The sequence below is a fragment of the Artemia sp. Qi Xiang Cuo genome, chromosome 17, assembly GCF_049724085.1.
Source record: "Artemia sp. Qi Xiang Cuo chromosome 17, ASM4972408v1, whole genome shotgun sequence".
NCBI lineage: Eukaryota > Metazoa > Arthropoda > Branchiopoda > Anostraca > Artemiidae > Artemia > Artemia sp. Qi Xiang Cuo.
Genome location: NC_142810.1, coordinates 63019759 through 63042094, shown reverse-complemented (window position 1 = coordinate 63042094; position 22336 = coordinate 63019759). Strand labels below are relative to the sequence as shown.

At 35.9% G+C, this 22336-nt stretch overlaps 1 protein-coding gene across 2 annotated transcripts in view; it reads left to right on the top strand.

Moving 5' to 3' along the window:
• The window catches only part of LOC148942449 (TBC1 domain family member 13), a 231952-nt gene that overhangs the window by 25110 nt on the left and 184506 nt on the right, over nucleotides 1-22336 (top strand). The window contains exon 2 of one of the 2 annotated variants that reach the window (XM_089102906.1): nucleotides 3889-3981. The exons of the other annotated variant lie outside the window; for it this stretch is intronic. Coding sequence (XP_088959032.1) covers nucleotides 3968-3981 — 14 coding nt within the window. The 5' untranslated portion in view covers nucleotides 3889-3967. The remainder of the gene's footprint in view (nucleotides 1-3888; nucleotides 3982-22336) is intronic. 2 annotated transcript variants of the gene reach the window in all.

Below are 22336 nucleotides of genomic sequence, written 5' to 3'. Positions count from 1 at the left end.
GTCACAGAGATGGAGGTTTCGATCAGTAACTGCAGGACGTATAGGGCAGCTGAGACAGGCAACACTGACCATCGCTTCGTCGTCGCTAACATGCGACTAAGGCTCAAAGCCCATCGCTCAGAACCAAGACCAGCCAAGATCGATGTCTGTTGCCTGTGCGATCAGAAGATACGGTCGAAATATGCCATTGATGTCTCGACCCGCTTTGACGCACTCCTGCCATTTGAAAGCTGTGAAAACGCATGTATCTCATTCAAAGAGAATATCCTGGAATCAGCGACAACAAAAGATGGTCGGAAAAAGCATGCTAATAAAGCGTGGATTCAGTCAGATACGCTTGACGTCATAGAGCATAGACGCAAGGCAAGGTTACTCGGTGAAATGCCAACCTATAGAAGCCTTAATGGGGTCTGCAACAAACTGATACAGTGAGACAAGAAACTGTGGAAAGGAAGGCACATGAGCTAGAGGGTATAGCCAAGAAAGGTGACGTTGGCAGTCTCTATAAGCATCTCCGTGATCTAACAGGAGACATAGCCCCCTCGGTAAAATGTGTCGTCTGTGTGAATGGTCAGCCGCTCAGTCACGAAGGTGCCTAGGTCAGTCGACGGAAAGACCACTTATCGGTCCTCCTCAACGCCGAAGCCGTAACGCAGACTGACCAGGACCTCATCAGCCTGGCCGCAAACACCCAGGAACTGCTGACAAGTGACAAAGAAACACCTTTCACGTCATCAGAAATCTACCCAGCAGTAACACATTTGAAAAACATCAAAGCAGCAGGCATATATGGAATATTTGCTGAAGAATGCCGAATCAGTGATGCTACTTTGACTCCATTTGGTGATTTCTGTGCTTTGGTGCACAAAATGGACCCCGAAAGACTGGCGAGCTAGTACAATCCTTCCCTTATGGAAGAGAAAGGGGAGCAAGAACATCTGTTCGAACTACAGAGGCATAACGCTACTTTCAGTGCCTGGAAAGCTCTTTGCTATGACCCCGCTGGATAGATGCACGAGGATCCTCAGAAGAAAGAGGAGAATCCAGCAGGCGGGGTTTATGCCCGGGAGATCCACTGTCGAACAAATCTTTACCATGCGCCAGTTAATTGAGAAGACGAAGGAATTCAGGAGGAAAGCATATGTAGCCTTTGTGGACTTCAAGACTCGGTGAATCATAACTCACTCTGGCTGATACTTCGATCAACTGTTCTAACAGACAAATACTGCAAGTTGTTTAAAAAGCGTTACGTAGAGACCATGAGTTGCGTTAAAGTCAATGGCAAACGGAGCAAGACATTTGGCATCAAAACCGGTATACGACAAGGGTGTGCCACCGCCCCGAAACTGTTCAATTACGTGATAGACCATGTCATAACACGAACAACAAATCGCCTGCCCTTTGGTCTGCAGTTTCGTGATCGCGTTCTGAAGGACGCTGACTTCGCAGATGATCTTGGTCTCGTTGCTGACTCGATCGACCAGTTAACTGACGCTCTGGAAGTCCTACAGGAAGAGGCAGCAAAAGTGGGGCTGAAAATAAACTGGCTTAAGACGAAGATAATGGCAATTGAGCCCCCAAGTCCAGTCTTGCCCCATGAGAACATAACTGTTTGCGGAGCTCCTGTTGAAATTGTAAAGAACTTCATTTATCTTGGCTCCGTGCTGTCTAATGAAGGCTCTATAGAAGAAGAGGTGTGCAGCAGAGTTTCAAAAGTCTCGTCTATTCTCGGAAGGCTCAACAATCTCTGGAGAATGCCGCATATATCTAGGCGCACGAAGATGCGAATTTATAATGCATCCTTAGGCTCGGTCCTCCGGTATGCAGCGAAGACCTGGCTTCTCAAATCGACACTCCTCAGAATGAGAGACATCTGCCAGATAAAACAGCAACGCTAAAGTGAGGGACTTTCATGGGACGGATTTTTAAGCAACGCAAGGCTGCTTGCACTCACCTCCCAAGTGCCATTCTCCGTCCAAATAGCGCGCCGTACTCTCAGATGCTTCGGACACCTCCTGCGTATGCCGACGACAACCCCAGCCCGAATAGTCTACGATCTTGACGCTAAAGCTAATGGCTGGTCTCGCCCGAGGGGCAGACCTCAGACAAGGTGGAAGGATAGCCTCAACAAATTCCTTGAGATAGCTAACATCGCTGTCGAAGAGGCCCCACTAATAGCAGGAGACCGGTCAGCCTGGAGGAGCAGAGTTGCGACGCTCTCTACGCCACCCCCAACGTGGCAGGAGCCTTGTAAGTCAAGTAAGTCAAGTAGTACCACAGGGAAGGTTGTGGGATGTCATCTGCTGACGCTCCAGACTTCGTTTTTTGCTCGATCGCCTTGTATTCGTGATTGAAATTTGTTCTTAAAATATTAATTTTCTTTTTTAGTTTGAGAACTGTATAATCTGGTTTCAATATCTTTACCACCTGCAATATCCTGCCCAATGCTACACTTTTCTTATTTTGGTTAAAATAGTCTTTACTTTTAACTTTCCATAACTCAGGGTGATCCCGGTATAACTCAATTAATAAACAAATAAACTCGCTCTTCACATTTTTGCTTTCTCCAGGTATCTCTTCCACTGTTGTTGGCGCATGACTGACGCAGTATTTGAACAAAACTAGTCTAGACGGTCAATCACCCTCGTCAACCAATTGAGTCATTCAAACTTTCTATCAATCACCGTCAACGCTTGACTCAAGCGTCAAGCAGATTCCTTGACGGTCAATCATGCTTTAAGAATGCCCTAAACGGTGAATCATTTTGATCAAAAGCTTCCGTCAATCGATTGATTAAAGATTGAAAGATTGAGCAGATTGAAACAGAAACAACAGAGGTAAGAATTGTACTTAATTGTGCTAGCAATAGGAACTCGATTATTTGATGGGTGGCGTTTTTTTTGCATACTAAAGTTGGCCAAGAAAAAATTTTCACCCGAGTTCATCTGCAAGAAATTTTTTCAGTGGAGTTTTTAGCTAGAATGAAAAAAAGGAAAAAAGAGGGAAAAAGGAAACAGAAAAAAAAACGGTCAGTCAGATTCTGATTACCAACTTGTGAATTTAGCTACGGAATGCTTCAAGCAAGCTCAGACAGAAGAGAATACTCTAGCTCAAGGTTGGGCTATGGAAATGAGTAAGCTACGCCCAGACTGAAAACGATTTACTGAAAAAAATTTATTAACGATACGCTTTTTGAAGCGGAGTTGTGCAATCTGACGAGAGAAGGAGTGCGGTTCTCATCTTTCTTCTATATATTGGGCCGTATGAACTTGAGTAAAAATAAAACTATCTTGGTCCATTCTGATCCTGTAGTCCTCTAATCTTCAAGGTCCTGTAGTCCTCTTGTTCTGTATCAAGCAGAATGTTTACTAATTGATCATGAGTGAAGCGATTTCTCATCTTGTACCACTCCTTGGACCAACGACCTTTCTTATTTTCTTTTTTTCCCGCTTTAACGCAACCAAAATACATACAAGAAACGCCAAATCAGTATTATTCTGCATTTGACATATGATAGACACTTTACTACCCGACTCTGAACTGAAACTAAAAGTCTGGCCGTGAGTTAAAATTAAATTTGAAACTAGCTTTGGTCAAGATTGAAGGGTTGCTTGAATAGTCGATTGAAGGTTGATTGAAGCTCACGTCAACCGATTGACGGAGGCTTTTGACCAAAATGATTGACCGTCTAGGGTGTCCTATAATTAATCGTTCGACGGAAGCTTTTGATCATAATGATTGACGGTCTAGGGCGTCCTTTATATAAGGCTTGTTGAAAATATCCTATATTTGAAGCCTTTAATTGTCCATACCCCCCCCCCCCCCTTTCTCCAAAAACTTTAGAGTGTCTGTCATTTTTACTTAGTGTCTATATACTGCTATTTTCAGGTTTATCTAAATGAAGCACTGGATTTCTATAGATCTTATTGTATAAAATCTCCAGTATTGATGATAAAGAACAATTATCATGAAAGGAAAATCGTAAGCACAATTTTTAACCTGTCATATTGCTTTTTGTGCTCTTAAAATGTAAAAGGCAAGGATTATATTCGGGAATATATCTAAATAAATTATGAATATTAAATAGCAACACACTATTCTTTAGGCTCTTTTTTTTTACTTTAACACTTTTATAACAAAAGAATAGTGCTATTCAGTTCCCAGTTAATACCCTTTTCAAGTCGTCCCTGATGGTGCCAGGAGTAGCCATGAATGATGTAATTACCCATTGTTTTTCATTGCTTGTATCATCTCTCATCTCTTTGTTAATGGGCATTTGATTCTAAATCTGTTCTCTAGCTTTGTGCCATCAAATAGTTTATGACAACAAACTATATTTAAGGAGCAACTTGGCCCAATAGTAACCTAAACTCTAAAAGACAGAATTAACCACAGAAGATGCATCAAAAGAATTGGCATTTTATGCTGATTTTAAATATAGGAAGTTCACTGAGTTTAATGTTACTCATTAAGAGCAATAAACCAAAGAAAATTTTCATGGTTTTGGAAAAAGAGAGAAACACTCTCAAGGAATCTTGATGAAAATCACACCATCAGATTCATTGTATCAGGGAACTCTACTGTAGAGGTTTTGAGCCCCCATCGGCCAAGATGCGGAACCTTGTATGTTTTGCCTAAGGAAAGATCAAATGCGTGTTTATTTATTTATTTTTTTTTAGTTTCTCGTTAGGGTGATTACAATGAACCAATGGTCCTAGAAGATTGGGAGAGGGTTCATTTGAACGGAATTTATATGTTCTAGTGCCCTTTTAAGTTAGCAGAAATATTGGAGGGCATCTAACCTGCTTCACATGTCCTATTGTTTCCAAAGTCATTCAAACAAAATTTTGAGATAGCTACAAGATATTCTCTCGGAGGATTTTCAAGGGAAATATTTTCTGTGGGGAGGGAAGCTTCTGGGGATGAACTTTCTTGGGGAAATTTTACACATGGTGAATTTGCAGGAATTCCCATACAAAATTCTTTTTATTTGTCTTATTTTCTGTTTGGCTACTCAGATTTACATGCGGAGATGATGGGTTTTTTCCGGGGGAAATTTTTAGCTGGGTTATCAGTTTTCCACGGGAGAAAATTCCCATTGGTGGGAAAGTTTCCCCTGAAAAAATTTCCATGGTGGGAAAAATTTTCAGCATGATTTGAAAAACGATCGGAAATTAAGTTCAAAACAAGTCTTTGCAATTGAAAGTAGACTAAACAGAATTTTCCAGGTGGAATATTCCGCAGGAAAGTTTCCCGGGGTAGTTTTCAGCAAGGATTAAATTTTCCGAGGGGATTTTACGTGGAAGAAACTTCCTTGGTAGAATGTTTTGTGGGGGAAATATCCCAAGGGGGTGGCGGATCTAGATTTCCCGGGATTATTAGAAAAATGAACAGAAATTAAATAATAAAAAACAAGTCTTTTTGAACTGAAAGAAAGGTACAAACATAAAACTAACAGAAATTATTCCATATATAACTAGGGCTGCCCCCTTCTCAATACCTCACTCTTTACGCTAAAGTTTGGCTTTTTGTTTGAATTCTTTAAGAACAAGGACAGCTTCCCTTCCCTCTCGAATTCGGAATAATATATGTTTGTTTTGTTTTAATAATTCTTCTTAATTTCAGTTCTGAAAACTTGTTTTTTTTCATTTCATTTTGAACAAATGCGAAAAGTTGGACAAATATATTATTTACAATTGTTTTTATAATTTGAGGACCATTGAAGTAATTATGAAAATTTGTTTAATGGAAATTCTCAGCTTATTATGAAGAAGATTTTAGTTATTAGCCTGTAGTAGGTTCTTGTACTTTTGTATATAGGATAGTGCCATATCAAGCTTCATCAGGCGATTCATTCTTGTTTCACGGTAGCAACCAATATATTTGGAAAGTGTTAATTGGAGAACCGAATGGCATGACACTTCTCTTATTTTATTTTAGTGTTTCTTCCCTTTTTACGCCCTCTCAAAATCTCATTTCCCTTAAATCCTTCTTTATGACGTCCTCCCACCCCAGACGAGGACGACCTGCTTTCCGTTTAGCCCTAGACGGTTGGCCGAAAAGGACAATCTTCGGTAGTTTGTCATCCTTCATCCACACAACGAGCCCTAGCCACCTCAACCTTTCTTTCATTATATCCCTAGAAAGCAGTATTGAATCACGTTTTTCGTACAACTGACTGTTTGAAATACGGTCGGTCAACCGGGTACCCAGAACAATCCGTAAGCAGTTTCTCTGGAAAAGATCTGGCAAATCTTCATCCGCTTTTCGGAGCGGCCATGCTTCAGAATCATGTTTGACCACTGTCATCACGGTAGCTTCTAATATTGGTTTGCAGACTTATCTTCTTATTCTTCCAAACTTTTTTTTAACTGTGAAAAAACACCATAAGCCTTGACTATTCTACTTTTAATATCTTCACTGCTCTCACCGTCTTTACTAATAATACTACCAAGGTAAGTGGAGCTACCAAACTGATTTCATTACCCAACGTCACCTTTTCATCTTCACTTATTCCTAGCCTTGGTGACTTAGTCTTCTTAACATTAATTTTCAAACCTATTCAAGCACCCTGAACTCGCAAAATCTCTAAACGTTCATTCATTTTGCGCTCACTTTCATCAAGGATGCTTAAATCATCAGCATAATCTAAGTCCAGGGGACTTTTTTCTCCCGATTTGATTTCGTGGTTTCCCATTGCCTTTCCTGTGCTCCTTAAGACAAAGTTCATCAAAATAATCCAAAGGGGGATAAAACACAACCCTGCTTAACTCCTGATTTAATACAAAACCAGCTGCTAATCTCATTTCCTACCTTAACCACAGCAGTGTTATTCTCTTACATAGCACTAATCACTTTAATGTATTTGTCTGGTATACCATACATGGATAAAACCTTTGCTAAAGTTCTTCCATCAACAGAGTTGAACACTTTCTCATAATTTATAAAACTGAGGACCAAAGGTGTTTGAAAACTCGGACACTTCTCAATTATTAACCTAAGAGTGAAAATTTGGTCGACACATCCTCTACCTTTTTTAAAACCGTACTGATCTTCTCTTAAAACTTTGTCTACAACATCTCTCAGTCTAAAAAGTATCATATTACTAAGTAGTTTGCTACCTACAGAGACCAGACTAATGCCTCGATAGTTATAGCACTCACTCTTATCACCTTTCTTATAAAGTGGCTTAATTAAGGTTTTCCTAAAATCGTTAGGTACTTCCCCATTTTCAAAAATTATATTCATAATCTTCAGTAACTTATTTCTAACCTCAGAGCCACCATATTTAAGAAACCCATTTACCACACTATCAGCACCTGTAGTCTTATTATTTTTTAACCCTTTTAGTACTTTCGCTAATTTTTTCTCACAAAACAAATCTTCCTTCACATCCAAGGTAGCAGAAACTTTTTCATTTTCCCATATATCTTTTTCCTGTAGCTCTATCTCGGTTTAGCACATTCTCAAAATGTTCTACCCATGTCTAATTAACTCTTTTATTATGCCAAATGGTGGCTCGGTTTCTATTTTTTAGTTAGACATGCACTAATTTACTATTCCCTCTCAATATATTAATTTACTATCGCAAAATTTTAGCAATAAGCCATTTGGCTGCATCTTCCAGATCCACGGCAATTTTATCTATGACTTCCACTTTACACCTCCTTAGTTCATAAAAGCTTTCTCCACTTTCTTTATATTCGTTTTGTTTTCATATGATCTAGCACTCAGATAATTCTTGTACAAGTCCCTTCTCCTTTCTATTAAACAAAGTCTTTTCACTAATATTCTTAGCTGCGGTCCTAGCTTTTTTACCTAAGACATCTTCATAAACTTCACAAATTATTTTTCTAAAATTATTCCAACCATCTTCCACACTGTCAAATTCTAAACTCTTAAGTTTAGTATTCAACTGTTCTTGGAAAGTTTCTCTCAAATTCTCATCCTGGAGTTTACCAACATTATAACTTCCCGGGAGATAGTTACCCTTCTGAAATTTGAGCTTTAAAATAACCATATGCACTACTAGATGGTGATCTTTACTTTTAACATCAATAACAACACTCCTATATACCCTAGTATCTTGTATCGATCCTGCCATTCTTCGGTTTAATATAACATAATCAATAAGGTTTGCTGTCTTACCATCTGGTGAATATCATGTTAACTTATGAGCCATTTTATGACCAAACACCGTATTGGTTATAACTAGATAGTTATGCATACACAATTGCAAAAGTCCGTATCCATTACTGTTTTCGTTTCCTACACTAAATTTACCTAGGCTAGAATACCACCTCTTCCTATTTCTACCGACCTGGGCGTTAAAATCTCATAGTAAAAATATCATATTTCTACCTGGGACCCTGTCAATTCTCTCCTGTAACTTTAAGTAAAATTCATCTGAGTCACTAGTATCTCCGTCAGTCGTTTTTACAGGGGCATATACCACTATAACTGATAACCTGAACTTTTTCAGAGGCAACGCTATAGCGTTGCCTCTGCTCCAATGTTTCCAATGTAAAGGCCATACGGCTCCAATGTTTTATTATATTTTTTTTTTTCAGAGGCACTTCATATGGAAGAGGTCATCGTAGAAACTTCAAAGGGGGCTTGATTGGAAATCGAGAGTTCTAGTGCCCTTTTTAAGGGTCAAAAGTGATTGGAAGGCAACTAACACCCCTTCCACGCCTACCAGGTCCCCAAACACATCCAATCAAAATTTTGAGATAGCCATATTGTTCAGTGTAGTTGATTTCCAGATAGAAATTTTGTTTTTGAGGAGGACACTCCCCCACAGCCCTCAGGGCAAGGGTCGTAAATTACGCCCTGGGGGCATATAAGGTTTTTATAAAAAGCTTTGTCGTAGAAACTTCAAAAAGGACTCATTCGATTGGAAATTCAAAGGGCTAGTGCCCTTTTTAATTGTCGAAAGTGATTGTAGGGCAACTAACCCCCCTCCCACACCCACCATTTCACATCCAATCAAAATTTTGATATAGCCATTTTGTTCAACGTAGTTGAAAATACAGGAACTTAGATATTTGAGGATAACAAGCCCCCTCTCCCCCACAGTCCTCAGGGCAAGAGTTGTAAGTAATACCCTGGGGGCATATAAGGTTTTTATATAAAGTGTTGTCATAGAAACTTCGATTGAAGGTCATTCGATTGGAAATTGAAATAGCTAGTGCCCTTTTTAATAGTCGAAAGTGATTGGAAGGCAACTAACACCTCTTCCACGCCCACCATTTCCCCAACACATCCAACCAAAATTTTGATAGAGCCATTTTGTTGAACGTCGTAGAAAGTTCTTGAAATTATATGTCTGAGCAGGACACTCCCCCACAGTCTTCAGGGCAAGGGTTATAAGTTATGCCCTGGGGGCATATATGGTTATTATGGAAGGAATGCTCGTATAAACTTCAGAGAGAGCTCATTTGATTGGAAATTGAAAGTTTTAGTTCACTTTTTAATTGTCAAAAGATATCGGAGGGTAGCTAGCTATCCCCCCCCCCCCGAACCGATTTTTCCCAAATGCATTCGATAAAAATTTTGAGATAACTATTTTGTTAAAAATAGTTCAAAGATCATATAACAAAAATTCCGGTGTCGACACAACCCCCAGGGCCCGGAGGCAGGCGTTGTAAGTTATGCCCTGGGGGCATATATGGGTCTTATTGAAGGGATGCTCTTATTAACTTCAAAGAGGGCTCATTTGATTGGAAACTGAAAGTTTTAGTTCACTTTTTAAGAGTCAAAAGAGATTAGAGGGCACCTAGCCCCTCCCCTCCACGCTCTTTTTTCCTCAAACCCATCTGATAAAAAATTTTAGAGAGCCATTTTTTTAGATAGTTCAAAGACCTTATAACGAAAGGTCCGGGGAAGACACAGCCCCCCAGGGCCCGAGGGCAGGCGTTGTAAGTTATGCCCTGGGGGAATTTAGGGTTCTTCTTGAAGGGATGCTCATAAAAACTTCAGAGGGCTCATTTTATTGGAAATTTATAGTTCTAGTTCAGTTTTTTAGAGTCAAAAGAGATTGGAGGGCAACTATCCCCCCCCACGCCCCCCTTTCCCCAAATAAATCCAATAAAAAATTTTAAGATAGCCATTAAGTTAAAAATTGCTCAAAAGTCAAATAACAACAACTCAGGTGTCGTCACAACCCCCCAGGGTCCGGGGGGCTGGTGTTGTAAGTTATGCCCTGGGGCATATATTGTTCTTATGAAAGGGATGCTCGTATAAACTTCAGAGAGGGCTCATTTGATTGAAAATTGAACTTACTTTTTAATAGTCAAAAGGGATGCTCTTATAAACTTCGGAGAGGGTTTGTTTGAATTGAAATTGAAAGTTGTCGTTCATTTTTTAAGATTTAAAAGAGATCATAGAAGTAGTAAGGGTGTGCAAAGTTTGAAACTTACATGGAAACTTACACCTGAGACACTACAGTTTCACGTGCACATTGCAAAAAGCTGACAAACCTTTTATACCTATAAAGTGGTCAAGCACGTTTTGAGAGCATAGTCGAGATTGTATAATACAATCAGACTGGTTTTTTGCTATTGATATCAATTTCACATTAATATACACTACAGTTTCACGTGCACATTTTAAAAAGCTGGCAAACCTATAAAGCGGTCAAACATGTTTTGAGAGTATATTCGAGATTGTATAACACAACCGGAGTGGTTTTTGAGGCAACACCCATTTTTTAGGGCCAATCAGAGAGAGAGAGAACGGAGGTTACTCCATATACGATAACTTGATTGGTGATTGGATTCAAATAAAATGAGTGATTTTCATTGCAATTCATATTAGTAAGAGAATTGAATTCAGAGAGAATAGTTTATTTGAGAGGATATTAGTAGAGAAAATGAGTGGAGCATTTAAACTATTGGAGATTGATGGTGGAGCCGGTAGCAGCAAAGATATACGAGTACCAAACGTGGCTGTGGAAATAACCGGAGGCTGTTGACTATGTCTTGAATGGGATTATATGTATGCTAGATACGTGATATCATTAAGCAAATTTAAAATGGAGGAGCAATTATGTTTTGCTGCGAAACTGAATATTGTGCATATAAATAGACCTCAGGCAGCATTAGATGCGCTAGTGAAATATATTGATGAGAACAAAATGCATCAGTGAATATTATTTTTGTAATAATGCTCAATAAAATTTTTTCTAAATCAAAGGTATTTTTCTTTCTATAGTAGACAAGCGCATATTTTTTAGAGTAGAAAAAATTCTGGTTAGTCTGTAGTTGGTTACGAGAGTGTTAGGACTCTAAAAAAAATGGATAGATTTGAGAAAGAGCGAATCATGGGGAATCTAGTGCTTATGGAAAAACGTTTGACTCTAGATGATGATTTTCTAGAGCTGTCTATTCAAAGGAACATATTTTCTCAGGGAATGTTTGTCGATATAATGAAAACTGATTCTCCATCATTAGACTATTGTATGAAGCTTTCACGTTGTGGTCCAAATGCATTTACACAATTTATTGATATATTAATCACGACATGGAAAAATGATATTGTGGATATGCTTTTAAACACTAATTTAGAATTTTAGGACTTTTTTTTATGAGAAAGATGGTGTTCAAGGATGATTTACTCCTCTCTCTCTCTCTATCCCACTCAATTTGTTGTCGCTGATAGCTCAGTCTCGTTGTGACAGTGAGAGTGTCAACAGATGAAAAAAATGTTCCATGCATGCCCACTATGTATTTATACACTAGGCAGCTGGTCATCATGTGAGAATTGCACAATGATTGATGAGTATGAGGAAAAGTGTAGATTATGCAACCCGTGTATATTGCATAGAGGATAAGCTGTGCAAATTAAAGGTTGAAATTCCTGTCTTGAAGAGGTGTGTGACTCTCATCCTTGAGGGCACCTATGCTCCAATTGCCACTATGATAAATGTAATCAGTGGGAGAATACAGATCTTGGTATGACTGGAAAGAATCCTAAGCGTGATTTTAGTTTATTGATACGAGATTGGTATCGTCGTGGTTTTAGATTGTTCTGGGAGGAGGAGCCGGGTCAGCGATTCAACTGTTGGAACAACAAAAGAATATGGTTTCTATGTCATCGTTGTGAATAAAATGGCTACTATGATTATAAGCCCACTGATTTTTATTTGGCTGTGACGGAATGTGATACGCCACTTGAGGACACTGTTTGTGACATTGCTTCAAATAAGCAAATTGAAACATGTGAATTCTATAGAATGAATGAGCCAAGAGTGAAGTTACATTCTACTGTAGAAAATGGGACCCTGACATTGCAGTACATCAGGATCAGTATACTGTGAATTCGGATAATCTACCTGCATTAGTTGTTGTCGACAAATACCTATACCTAGTAGAAAATTAAATCTAAAGAGTAGAAAAGTCGTTTTTATCATGTATATACATTTTTTCATTTATTAATAAACAATTTCACATACATTTTTAGAACATTTTATTCGTAGGGCACTAAAATCAATATTAAATACGCTTGTAAGTATATTTTCCACTAAAAAGTTATTCAATCGAGGAAAGTCAACGGAGATGTCGAGAATCTGTTTGTAGGTAAAGCCACGACATCTGAACATGAAAAAGAGTAATGCATGAAAGCCACATGTCTTAGTTGTTAAATCCTGCACTCTTCGTTGATTTTGAATAATAGTTTTCCCACTGCTTTCGATAAAGTTGCTGATGTATGGAGTGTAGAATTTATACGATGTGCCAAGAGGATCAAAAAATTCAATATTCTTCGCTGTTTGAAAGATGCATAGCCAATGGCCTGTCTTCAAAGTCGATGGACTACTATTAACATTTATTAGGATATTGTTAACACTTGGGATTTTTTCAGTGAAGTCCGATGGCGTGCAATAGGACATTTACTGGAATATTTATGGATCCATACTAAATACGTTGATTATTTGGTTTGAGTTCATGGTGCTAGGTCTAGTAGAACACTGCCGTCGGGTGTGATTTGCCAATAGGTTTTAAATTGACTCAATGATATTAGCGTGATACTCTCAGTCAAAGCATCGGCAAATGTACACTCTAAACGTACATTCCCTGTTCGTACTATGCTCACATCCTGAGTCCCCGACAAGTCCAAAACAATTACCCCATGATTTTTTGAAAGGGAACAAAAGTTTATTTTTTGAAAGGGATTTTTTGAAAGTTGAAGGGAACATGTATCAATTTAAAACACCATTCAGATCGTTTCTGTGTGGGCCGTCAATGTCAGGCAAAACAACACTCTTAACTAAAATAATAAAAATTGCGATAAAATGTTTGTGGAAAAGCCGAAAAAAATCTACTATTGTTACAGTATTTGGCAGGAGTCATACGATAAAATAAAAGCAATTGGCACGGCTGGATTGGTGCAGATACAATTCATTCAGGGACTTGATGTTTTAAGCATTATTGAGCGAAATTCTTGGCTGATTATTGACGATCTGGCTGAATATATTGAACAATGGTTCCAGGAAATGCTACAACTGTTCACTCTTCACTCTCATAATGGACAGACTTCTATTACTCTGGTTCTACACAACTTCTTTCATCAGAGCAAATGTATGCGAACACTTGCATTGAACTGCACCTACTATATCATCTACAGAGTTGTTCGTGATTCTAGCTCGCTAATAACTCTCAATAAACAAATATACCCCGGGGCCCCCCCGGGGTATATTTCAATATACCCCGCATTTGATATAAATACAATCAGGCAACTAATAAACCCTTTCGGGAATGTACCGAAAAATTGTCTGAGATAGAGAGAGGAGTAAATCATCCTTGAACACCCTCTTTCTCATGAAAAAAAAGTCCTAAATTTCTAAACTAGCGTTTAAAAGCATATCCACAATATCATTTTGCCGTGTCGTGATTAGTATATCAATAAATTGTGTAAATGCATTTGGACCACAACGTGAAAGCTTCATGCAATAGTCTAATGATGAAGAATCGGTTTTCATTATATCGACAAGCATTCCCTGAGAAAATATCTTCCTTTGAATAGACAGCTCTAGAAAATCTTCATCTAGAATAAAACGTTTTTCCATATGCACTAGATTCCCCATGATTCGCTCTTTCTCAAATCTATCCATTTTTTTTAGAGTCCTAACACTCTCACAACCAACTTCTGACTAACCAGAATTTTTTCTACTCTAAAAATATACGCTAGTCTACTTTAGAAAGAAAAATACCTTTGATTTAGAAACAATTTTATTGAGCATAATTACAACAATAATATTCACTGATGCATTTTTTTCTCATCAATATGTTTGACTAGCGCATCTAATGCTGCCTGAAGTCTATTTCTATGCGCAATACTCAGTTTCGCAGCAAAACATAATTACTCCTCCATTTTAAATTTGCTTAATGATATTACACATCTAGCATACATATCATCCCATTCGAGGCATAGTCTACAACCTCCGGTTATTTCCACAGCCACATTTGGTACTGGTATATCTTTGCTGCTACCGGCCCCAACATCAATCTCCAATAGTGTAAATGCTCCACTCATTTTCTTTACTAATATCCTCTCAAATAAACTATTCTCTCTGAATTTAATCCTCTTACTAATAAGAATTGCAATGAAAATCACTCCTTTTATTTGAATCCAATCACCAATCAAGTTATCGTATATGGAGTAACCTCCGCTCTCTCTCTCTGATTGGCCCTAAAAATGGGTGTTGTAACAAAACCAGTCTGATTGTGTTATACAATCTCAACTATACTCTCAAAACATGTTTGACCACTTTATAGGTTTGCCAGCTTTTTAAAATGTGCATGTGAAACTGTGGTGTATATTAATGTGAAATTGATATCAATAGCAAAAAACCAGCCTGATTGTCTTATACAATATCGACTATACTCTCAAAACGTGTTTGACCACTTTATAGGTATAAAAGGTTTGTCAGCTTGTCAAACTGTAGTGTCTCAGGTGTAAGTTTCAAACTGTGTACACCCTTACTGCTCATAGAGCAACTAGCCCCCGCCCCTCCACGCCCTAAATGCATCAGATGAAAATTTTGAGATGTTAAAAATAGTTCAAAGTTCAGATATCGAAAACTCTGGTGTCGACACATAGGCAGCCCAGGGCCCGGGGGTAGGCGTTGTAATTTATGCCCTGGGGGTATATATGGCTGTTATGGAAGGGATGCTCGTATAAACTTCTTAGAGGGCTCATTTGGTTGGAAATCGAAAGTTGTAATTCACTTTTTATGAGTAAAAAGTGATGGAAGGGCAGCTAGCCCCCCCCCCCCCCACACTCCATTTTTTTCCCAGAGGCACTTCATGTAGAAGGGGTCGTCGTATAAACTTCAAAGGGGGCCCATTCCATTGGAAAGCGAGAGTTCTAAGGCCCTTTTTAAGAGTCGAAGGTGATCGGAGGGCAACTAGCCCCCCCCTCCCAAGCCTTTTTTCCACAAATATATCTGATAGAAAATTTGAGGTGGCAAAATTAGATGTTTTCAATTCTAGAAATGGAGGGGCAACTGGCAATAAAATATACGGAGGATTAAGGCAGGAACTAGAATTTTCTTTCGGGAGGTGGTGCTAATTTCTTGTGGAAAGAGGGGAGAGGGGTTCTAATTAATATTGTAGAATTTACGTTGGTGAATAGACATTGGCTTGCTCATTGAGTCTAATGATAGAAAGTGTTTAACTAAATAATTCCAGCCGAAAACAAACTTAACCGTAACGCTTATTATTACCTGTTACAAGATATGCCTATTATTTGTGTTTTAACGTAGCAGAAAAAGGGATTTGGTGTACTTACGGAGAATAGATAGTCACTAGATTCAAAAACTTTTTAATCTACTTGTTTGTTATTCCTAACAGCGCTTCACTTAACTTTACCAATATCATCCACCAATCCCCCCTCCAAATACGCAAATATATAACAAAAATTACTTATTCTTAATGAACATGCAACTTGGGCTATATATTTTCAGATAATGTAAAGTGAGACACTTTGAGAAACGATATATATAAATATTAAAAAAACAAATTATATTAGTTTATATTCTAGGACCCAGTGGTCCTAGAATATCACGGGAGGGCTCATTGGAACGGACATTAAAAGTGCTAGTGCCCTCTTTAAGTGACAAAAAATGGAGGGCAACTAGGCCCACTCCCACGCTCATTTTTTCCCCAAAGTCACCCGATCAAAATTTTGAGATAGCCATTCTGTTCAGCATGATCGAAAATATGATAAAAAAGTCTATTAGGATGAATTAATCCCCCGAAGTCCCCGGGGGGAGGGATGAAAGTTATGAACTTTAGCCAATGTTAACACATAATATTGGTTATTGCGAAGCATACAGAAGTTTTCAGGGGGGATTTTTTTCTGGTAGGTTTGGGGGGGGGGGGGGTCGGGGGTTATATGGGAGGATCTTTCAAGTAGAATGCTAATATGGAATTCTACGAGACGTATACACCTTTTCAAACCAAACAGGTTTCTGGTGGGTATAGTCTGGTTTGGTAGGTATAATCTGGTTAGGTGGGTATAATCACATTGCCTATTCAAAGGTAGTGTGCAATTGAAACTGTCAATTATTATTCCAGTTTTTCTAAACCAGTATTGTCTATAACTTAATTTACGTAGGTTAAACTTCCGATGGTTAAGAAAGCGTAACGGGTAATTAAAGTATGGGGAATGGGATGCCATAATTAGAATGGTTTTAAGTTGAAAATTGTGACGTAAAAATAACTCAGTTATTTGCTTGCGTGTATAGGAATTCCCATGTTATTTGCTTGCCTGTAATTTGTCTTAAATAAATAGTTTTTGTATCTTTTAAAAGAGCTTAAGGGGTTTGATAGACTCAGTTGCCTGATTCCGTGTGGTTTTTCTTTAATAATTTCTAATTAAAAAAGAAGTTTTTTTTTTAAATAATTAGTTTTTGTATCTTTTAAAATAGCTTTATGGGGTGTGAGAGACTCTGTTGCGTGATTACGTGTGGTTTTTCTTTACTTAGTGCTCATTAAAAACGATTTTTTTGTTTTAAATAAGTAGTTGTTGTATCTTTTAAAATATCTTTACGGGGTTTGAGAGACTCTGTTGCCTGATTCCGTGTGGTTTTTCTTTACTTGATACCCATTAAAAACAAAATTTAGGATTTCTGTTAAATAAATAATTCTTATACATTTTAAAATAAGTAGTTCTTGTATCTTTTAAAATAACTTTACGGGGTTTGAGAGACTCTGTTGCCTGATTCCGTGTGGTTTTTCTTTACTTGATACCCATTAAAAACAAAATTTAGGATTTCTGTTAAATATATAATTCTTATACATTTTAAAATAGCTTTACGGGATTTGAGAGACTCTGTAATGCAGTAGGTTTTCAGTAAAGACACTCGATATCCTAAAAGTGTTTAATTCAAACTTTTTTAAAACTTCGAAATTCTTCAACTTTATTTTTTTTTCTTTTTGTACATAACTTAAAATATCAAAATATGCTTACAGTTCCAACAATTGCGCTCTGTGATTGGTCAGAGACACGATATGACTTCCCCACTGGTATTCTATGACAGGTTATTGACACTATCTAATCTAGTGCATTTATTAAATCATTATTTTTTACTCGGTGGAAGGATAAACACATTAGTCATACCTTTGAAAAAAAAAAGTGAAGATGGAATATTTTAATAAATCGTGTTTACATAACAAGGTTATTGTAGCATTTAATGCCGGAAAAGAAAAGTATTTAAACTTTGAAACAAGTGCATGTGGTAGCACTCTTGGAAATATATGCATGCATTGTCATGACAGTAAGGAATTAAATTTCTTTGGAATACCGAAAAAATTCAACTCTTATGTTGGTGGTTATGCGAGATTGAGATCTCCAGAGATGATTGCACTCAAAGAGAATGCCAACATAAAAATAATCATTGATGATAGAGGACAACTCCTTGCTACTGTGTCACGTAACACATTACCTACTGATACATCCAATCGTCACCTTTCGGGTATTAGCATTCAACAGAAGATCAATAAAATAAAGGCCTACTCTTCTACTAATATCGTAAACAATATCTTGTCTACGTACCGAAACTGTTACCTGTGTAAAAATAATGTGATAATAGACAGTGAAATTTCCAGAAAAATAAACAAGTCATTGTCATAAAATATCATTATTTAATATAAAGATGAATCGATGAAAAACAAAGCACCAGCAAACGTTACTGCCATTGATCAAACCGTCATTGAATCAAATAATACCAAAGACGAAAAGCATATTGAGCCTGTTGATGAGACACCAGTAAAAATTGTGTATGACTCAAAATGGAATAATGATTATTCTACTGATTACGAACTAAGAGAAGACAATAGCTATAATATCAAGGGAGAACATGTAGAACTATTTTATGGAACAGATTCAAAATGTCCAAAGTTAATCATTGATATTAATAATGTATCATAATATATTTTTTGTATTAATATTCTACATAGCATTATTTCATTAAAAATATATTATGCATTACATTGTTGTGTGTTCATTATTTTTAGAGTAATCTAGCATATCAAACGTTTAGAATGTCTAATAAAACGTCGGAGATGTAAGAAAAGGAATTTGTATACATCTATTGTCAGACACATGGGATAACATTGACAAAATCTTGGTATGAGAACGAATAAATTATTTATCAACATCCGTTATTAGATATGTCATTATGAAAAAATTTTAAGTAAGTAAGTAAGTAACAAACTCTTTCTTGAATTCACCTCTTTGTTACACAATACAGAAATTTAATTAAGGAAATTATGAAAAAAAATTATAAGTAAGTAACAAACTCATTCTTGAAGTCTCCTCTTGGATTCACAATGCAGAAATTTCATTTAAGAAATTATCAAAAATTGTAAGTAAGTAGCAAATTCTTTCTTGAATTCACCTCCTGGATAAATAAAAAAGACATTTCATTCAAGAAATTATGACAAAATTCATAGTAAGTAACAAACTCTTTCTCGAAGTCACCTCTTGGATACACAATGCAGAAATTTCATTTAAGAAATTTGAAAAAATTTCAAGCAAGTAACAAACTCTTTCCTGAAGTCACCTCTTGGATACACAATGCAGAAACTTCATTTAAGAAACTATAAAAAAAAAATGTAAGTAAGTAAGTAACAAATTCTTTCTTGAAGTCACCTCTTGGCTACACAATACAGAAATTTCATTAAAGAAATCATGAAAAAATTGTAAGTAAATAGTAAATTGTTTCTTGAATTCGCCTCCTGGGTAAATAAAAAAGACAGTTCATTAAAGAAATTATGAAAAAATTGTAAGTAAGTAGCAAATTCTTTCTTGAATTCACCTGCTATATAAACAAAAAAGACATTTCGTTCAAGAAATTATGACAAAATTCCAAGTAAGTAACGAACTCTTTATTGTTTTCATGACTTAGATACACGATGTAGAAATTTAATTCAAGAAATTATGAAAAAATTCTCAGTAAGTAACAATTTCTTTCTCGAAGTCAACTCTTGGATACACAATACGAAAATTTCATTTAAGAAATTATGAAAAAATTGTAAGCAAGTAACAAACTCTTTCCTGAAGTCACCTCTTGGATACACAATGCAGAAACTTCATTTAAGAAACTATGAAAAAATTGTAAGTAAGTAACAAATTCTTTCTTGAATTCACCTGCTGGATAAACAAAAAGACATTTCGTTCAAGAAATTATGACAAAATTCTAAGTAAGTAACAAACTCTTAACTGTTTTCACGACTTAGATATACGATGTAGAAATTTAATTCAAGAAATTATTAAGAAATTCTCAGTAAGTAACAATTTCTTTCTTGAAGTCAACTCTTGGATACGCAATACGGAATTTTCATTCAAGTAATTATGAAAATATTTGTAAGTAAGTAACAAACTGTCTTTATTCTCATCTTTTTGATATACAGTACTAATACTACATTCCTATAAATTATGAAAAAATCGCGAGTAATTAGCTTTTTTTTTCTCTTTATCACAAACAGTTTTAACTTATCTACACGATGCAGAATTTAATTCAGGATTGTTTTATTCATTTCGCGAAATGATTAATAAATTGTAAGTTAGTAACAATAGCTTTCTTGAATTCGCTTCCTGGACACAATACAGATATTTAATTCAAGAAATCATAATAAAATCGCAAGCAAGTAATAAAGTCTTTATTGTTTTCACCTATTGGATACACAATACTGAAATTTCATTCAAGAAATTATGAAGGAATTGTAAATAGGTAACACACTCATGTAACCTCATGGATACACAATGCAGAAATTTCATTTAATAAATTATCAAAAATTGTAAGTAAGTAGCAAATTCTTTCTTGAATTCGCCTCCTGGGTAAATAAAAAAGACAGTTAATTAAAGAAATTATGAGAAAATTGTAAGTAAGTAGCAAATTCTTTCTTGAATTCACCTGCTGGATAAACAAATCGGACATTTCGTTCAAGAAATTATGACAAAATTCCAAGTAAGTAACAAACTCTTTATTGTTTTCATGACTTTGATACACGATTTGGAAATTTAATTCAATAAATTATGAAACTATTCTCAGTAAGTAACAATTTCTTTCTTGAAGTCAACTCTTGGATACACAATACTGAAATTTCATTTAAGAAATTATGAAAAAATTGTAAGCAAGTAACAAACTCTTTCCTGAAGTCACCTCTTGGATACACAACGCAGAAACTTCATTTAAGAAACTATGAAAAAATTGTAAGTAAGTAACAAATTCTTTCTTGAAGTCACCTCTTGGATACACAATACAGAAATTTTATTAAAGAAATTATGAAAAAATTGTAAGTAAGTAGCAAATTCTTTCTTGAATTCACCTGCTGGATAAACAAAAAGACATTTCGTTCAAGAAATTATGACAAAATTCTAAGTAAGTAACAAACTCTTAATTGTTTTCACGACTTATACGATGTAGAAATTTAATTCAAGAAATTATGAAGAAATTCTCAGCAAGTAACAATTTCTTTCTTGAAGTCAACTCTTGGATACACAATACAGAAATTTCATTTAAGAAATTATGAAAATATTTGTAAGTAAGTAACAAACTCTTTTCGTTTTCACCTCTTTGATATACAGTAAAGATACTTCATTCAAGAAATTATTAAAAAACCGCAAGTAAGTAACTTTTTTTTTATCTTTATCAAAAACAATTTTCACTTAGCTACACGATGTAGAAATTTAATTCAATAAATTATGAAGAAATTCTCAGTAAGTAACAATTTCTTTATTGAAGTCAACTCTTGGATACACAATACGGAAATTTCATTCAAGAATTTCATGACTTAGATACACGATGTAGAAATTTGATTCAAGAAATTATGAAAAAATTCTCAGTAAGTAACAATTTCTTTCTTGAAGTCAACTCTTGGATACACAATACGGAAATTTCATTTAAGAAATTATGAAAAAATTGTAAGCAAGTAACATTTTTTTTTATAGTTTCTTAAATGAAGTTTCTGCATTGTGTATCCAAGAGGTGACTTCAGGAAAGAGTTTGTTACTTTCTTAAAATTTTTTCAAATTTCTTAAATGAAATTTTTGCATTGTGTACCCAAGAGGTGACTTCGAAAAAGAGTTTGTTACTTACTATGAATTTTGTCATAATTTCTTGAATGAAATGTCTTTTTTATTTATCCAGGAGGTGAATTCAAGAAAGAATTTACTACTTACTTACAATTTTTGTTAATTTCTTGAATGAAATTTCCGTATTGTGTATCCAAGAGTTGACTTCAAGAAAGAAATTGTTACTTACTGAGAATTTTTTCATAATTTCTTGAATTAAATTTCTACATCGTGTAGCTAAGTGAAAATTGTTTGTGATAAAGAGAAAGAAAAGTTACTTACATATGATTTTTTCTCAATATCTGGAACGAAGTATCTGTACTGTGCATCCAAGAGGTGAAATCAAAAAAACAGTTTGTTACCTACTGAGAATCTTTTAATAATTTCTTGAATTATATTTCTAAATCGTATATCTAAGTCGTGAAAACAATTCAGAGGTGGTTACTTACTTAGAATTTTGTCTTCATTTTTTGAACGAAATGTCTGTTTGTTTATCCAGCAGGTGAATTCAAGAAAGAATTTGCTACTTACTTACAATTTTTTCATAAATTCTTAAATGAAATTTCTGCATTATATATCCATGAGGTAAATTCAAGAAAGAGTTTGTTACTTAGTTACTTAGAATTTTGTCATAATTTATTAAATGAATTTTATGCATTGTGTATCCAAGAGGTGACTTCAGGAAAGAGTTTGTTACTTTCTTACAATTTTTTCATAATTTCTTAAATGAAATTTCCATATTGTGTATCCAAGAGTT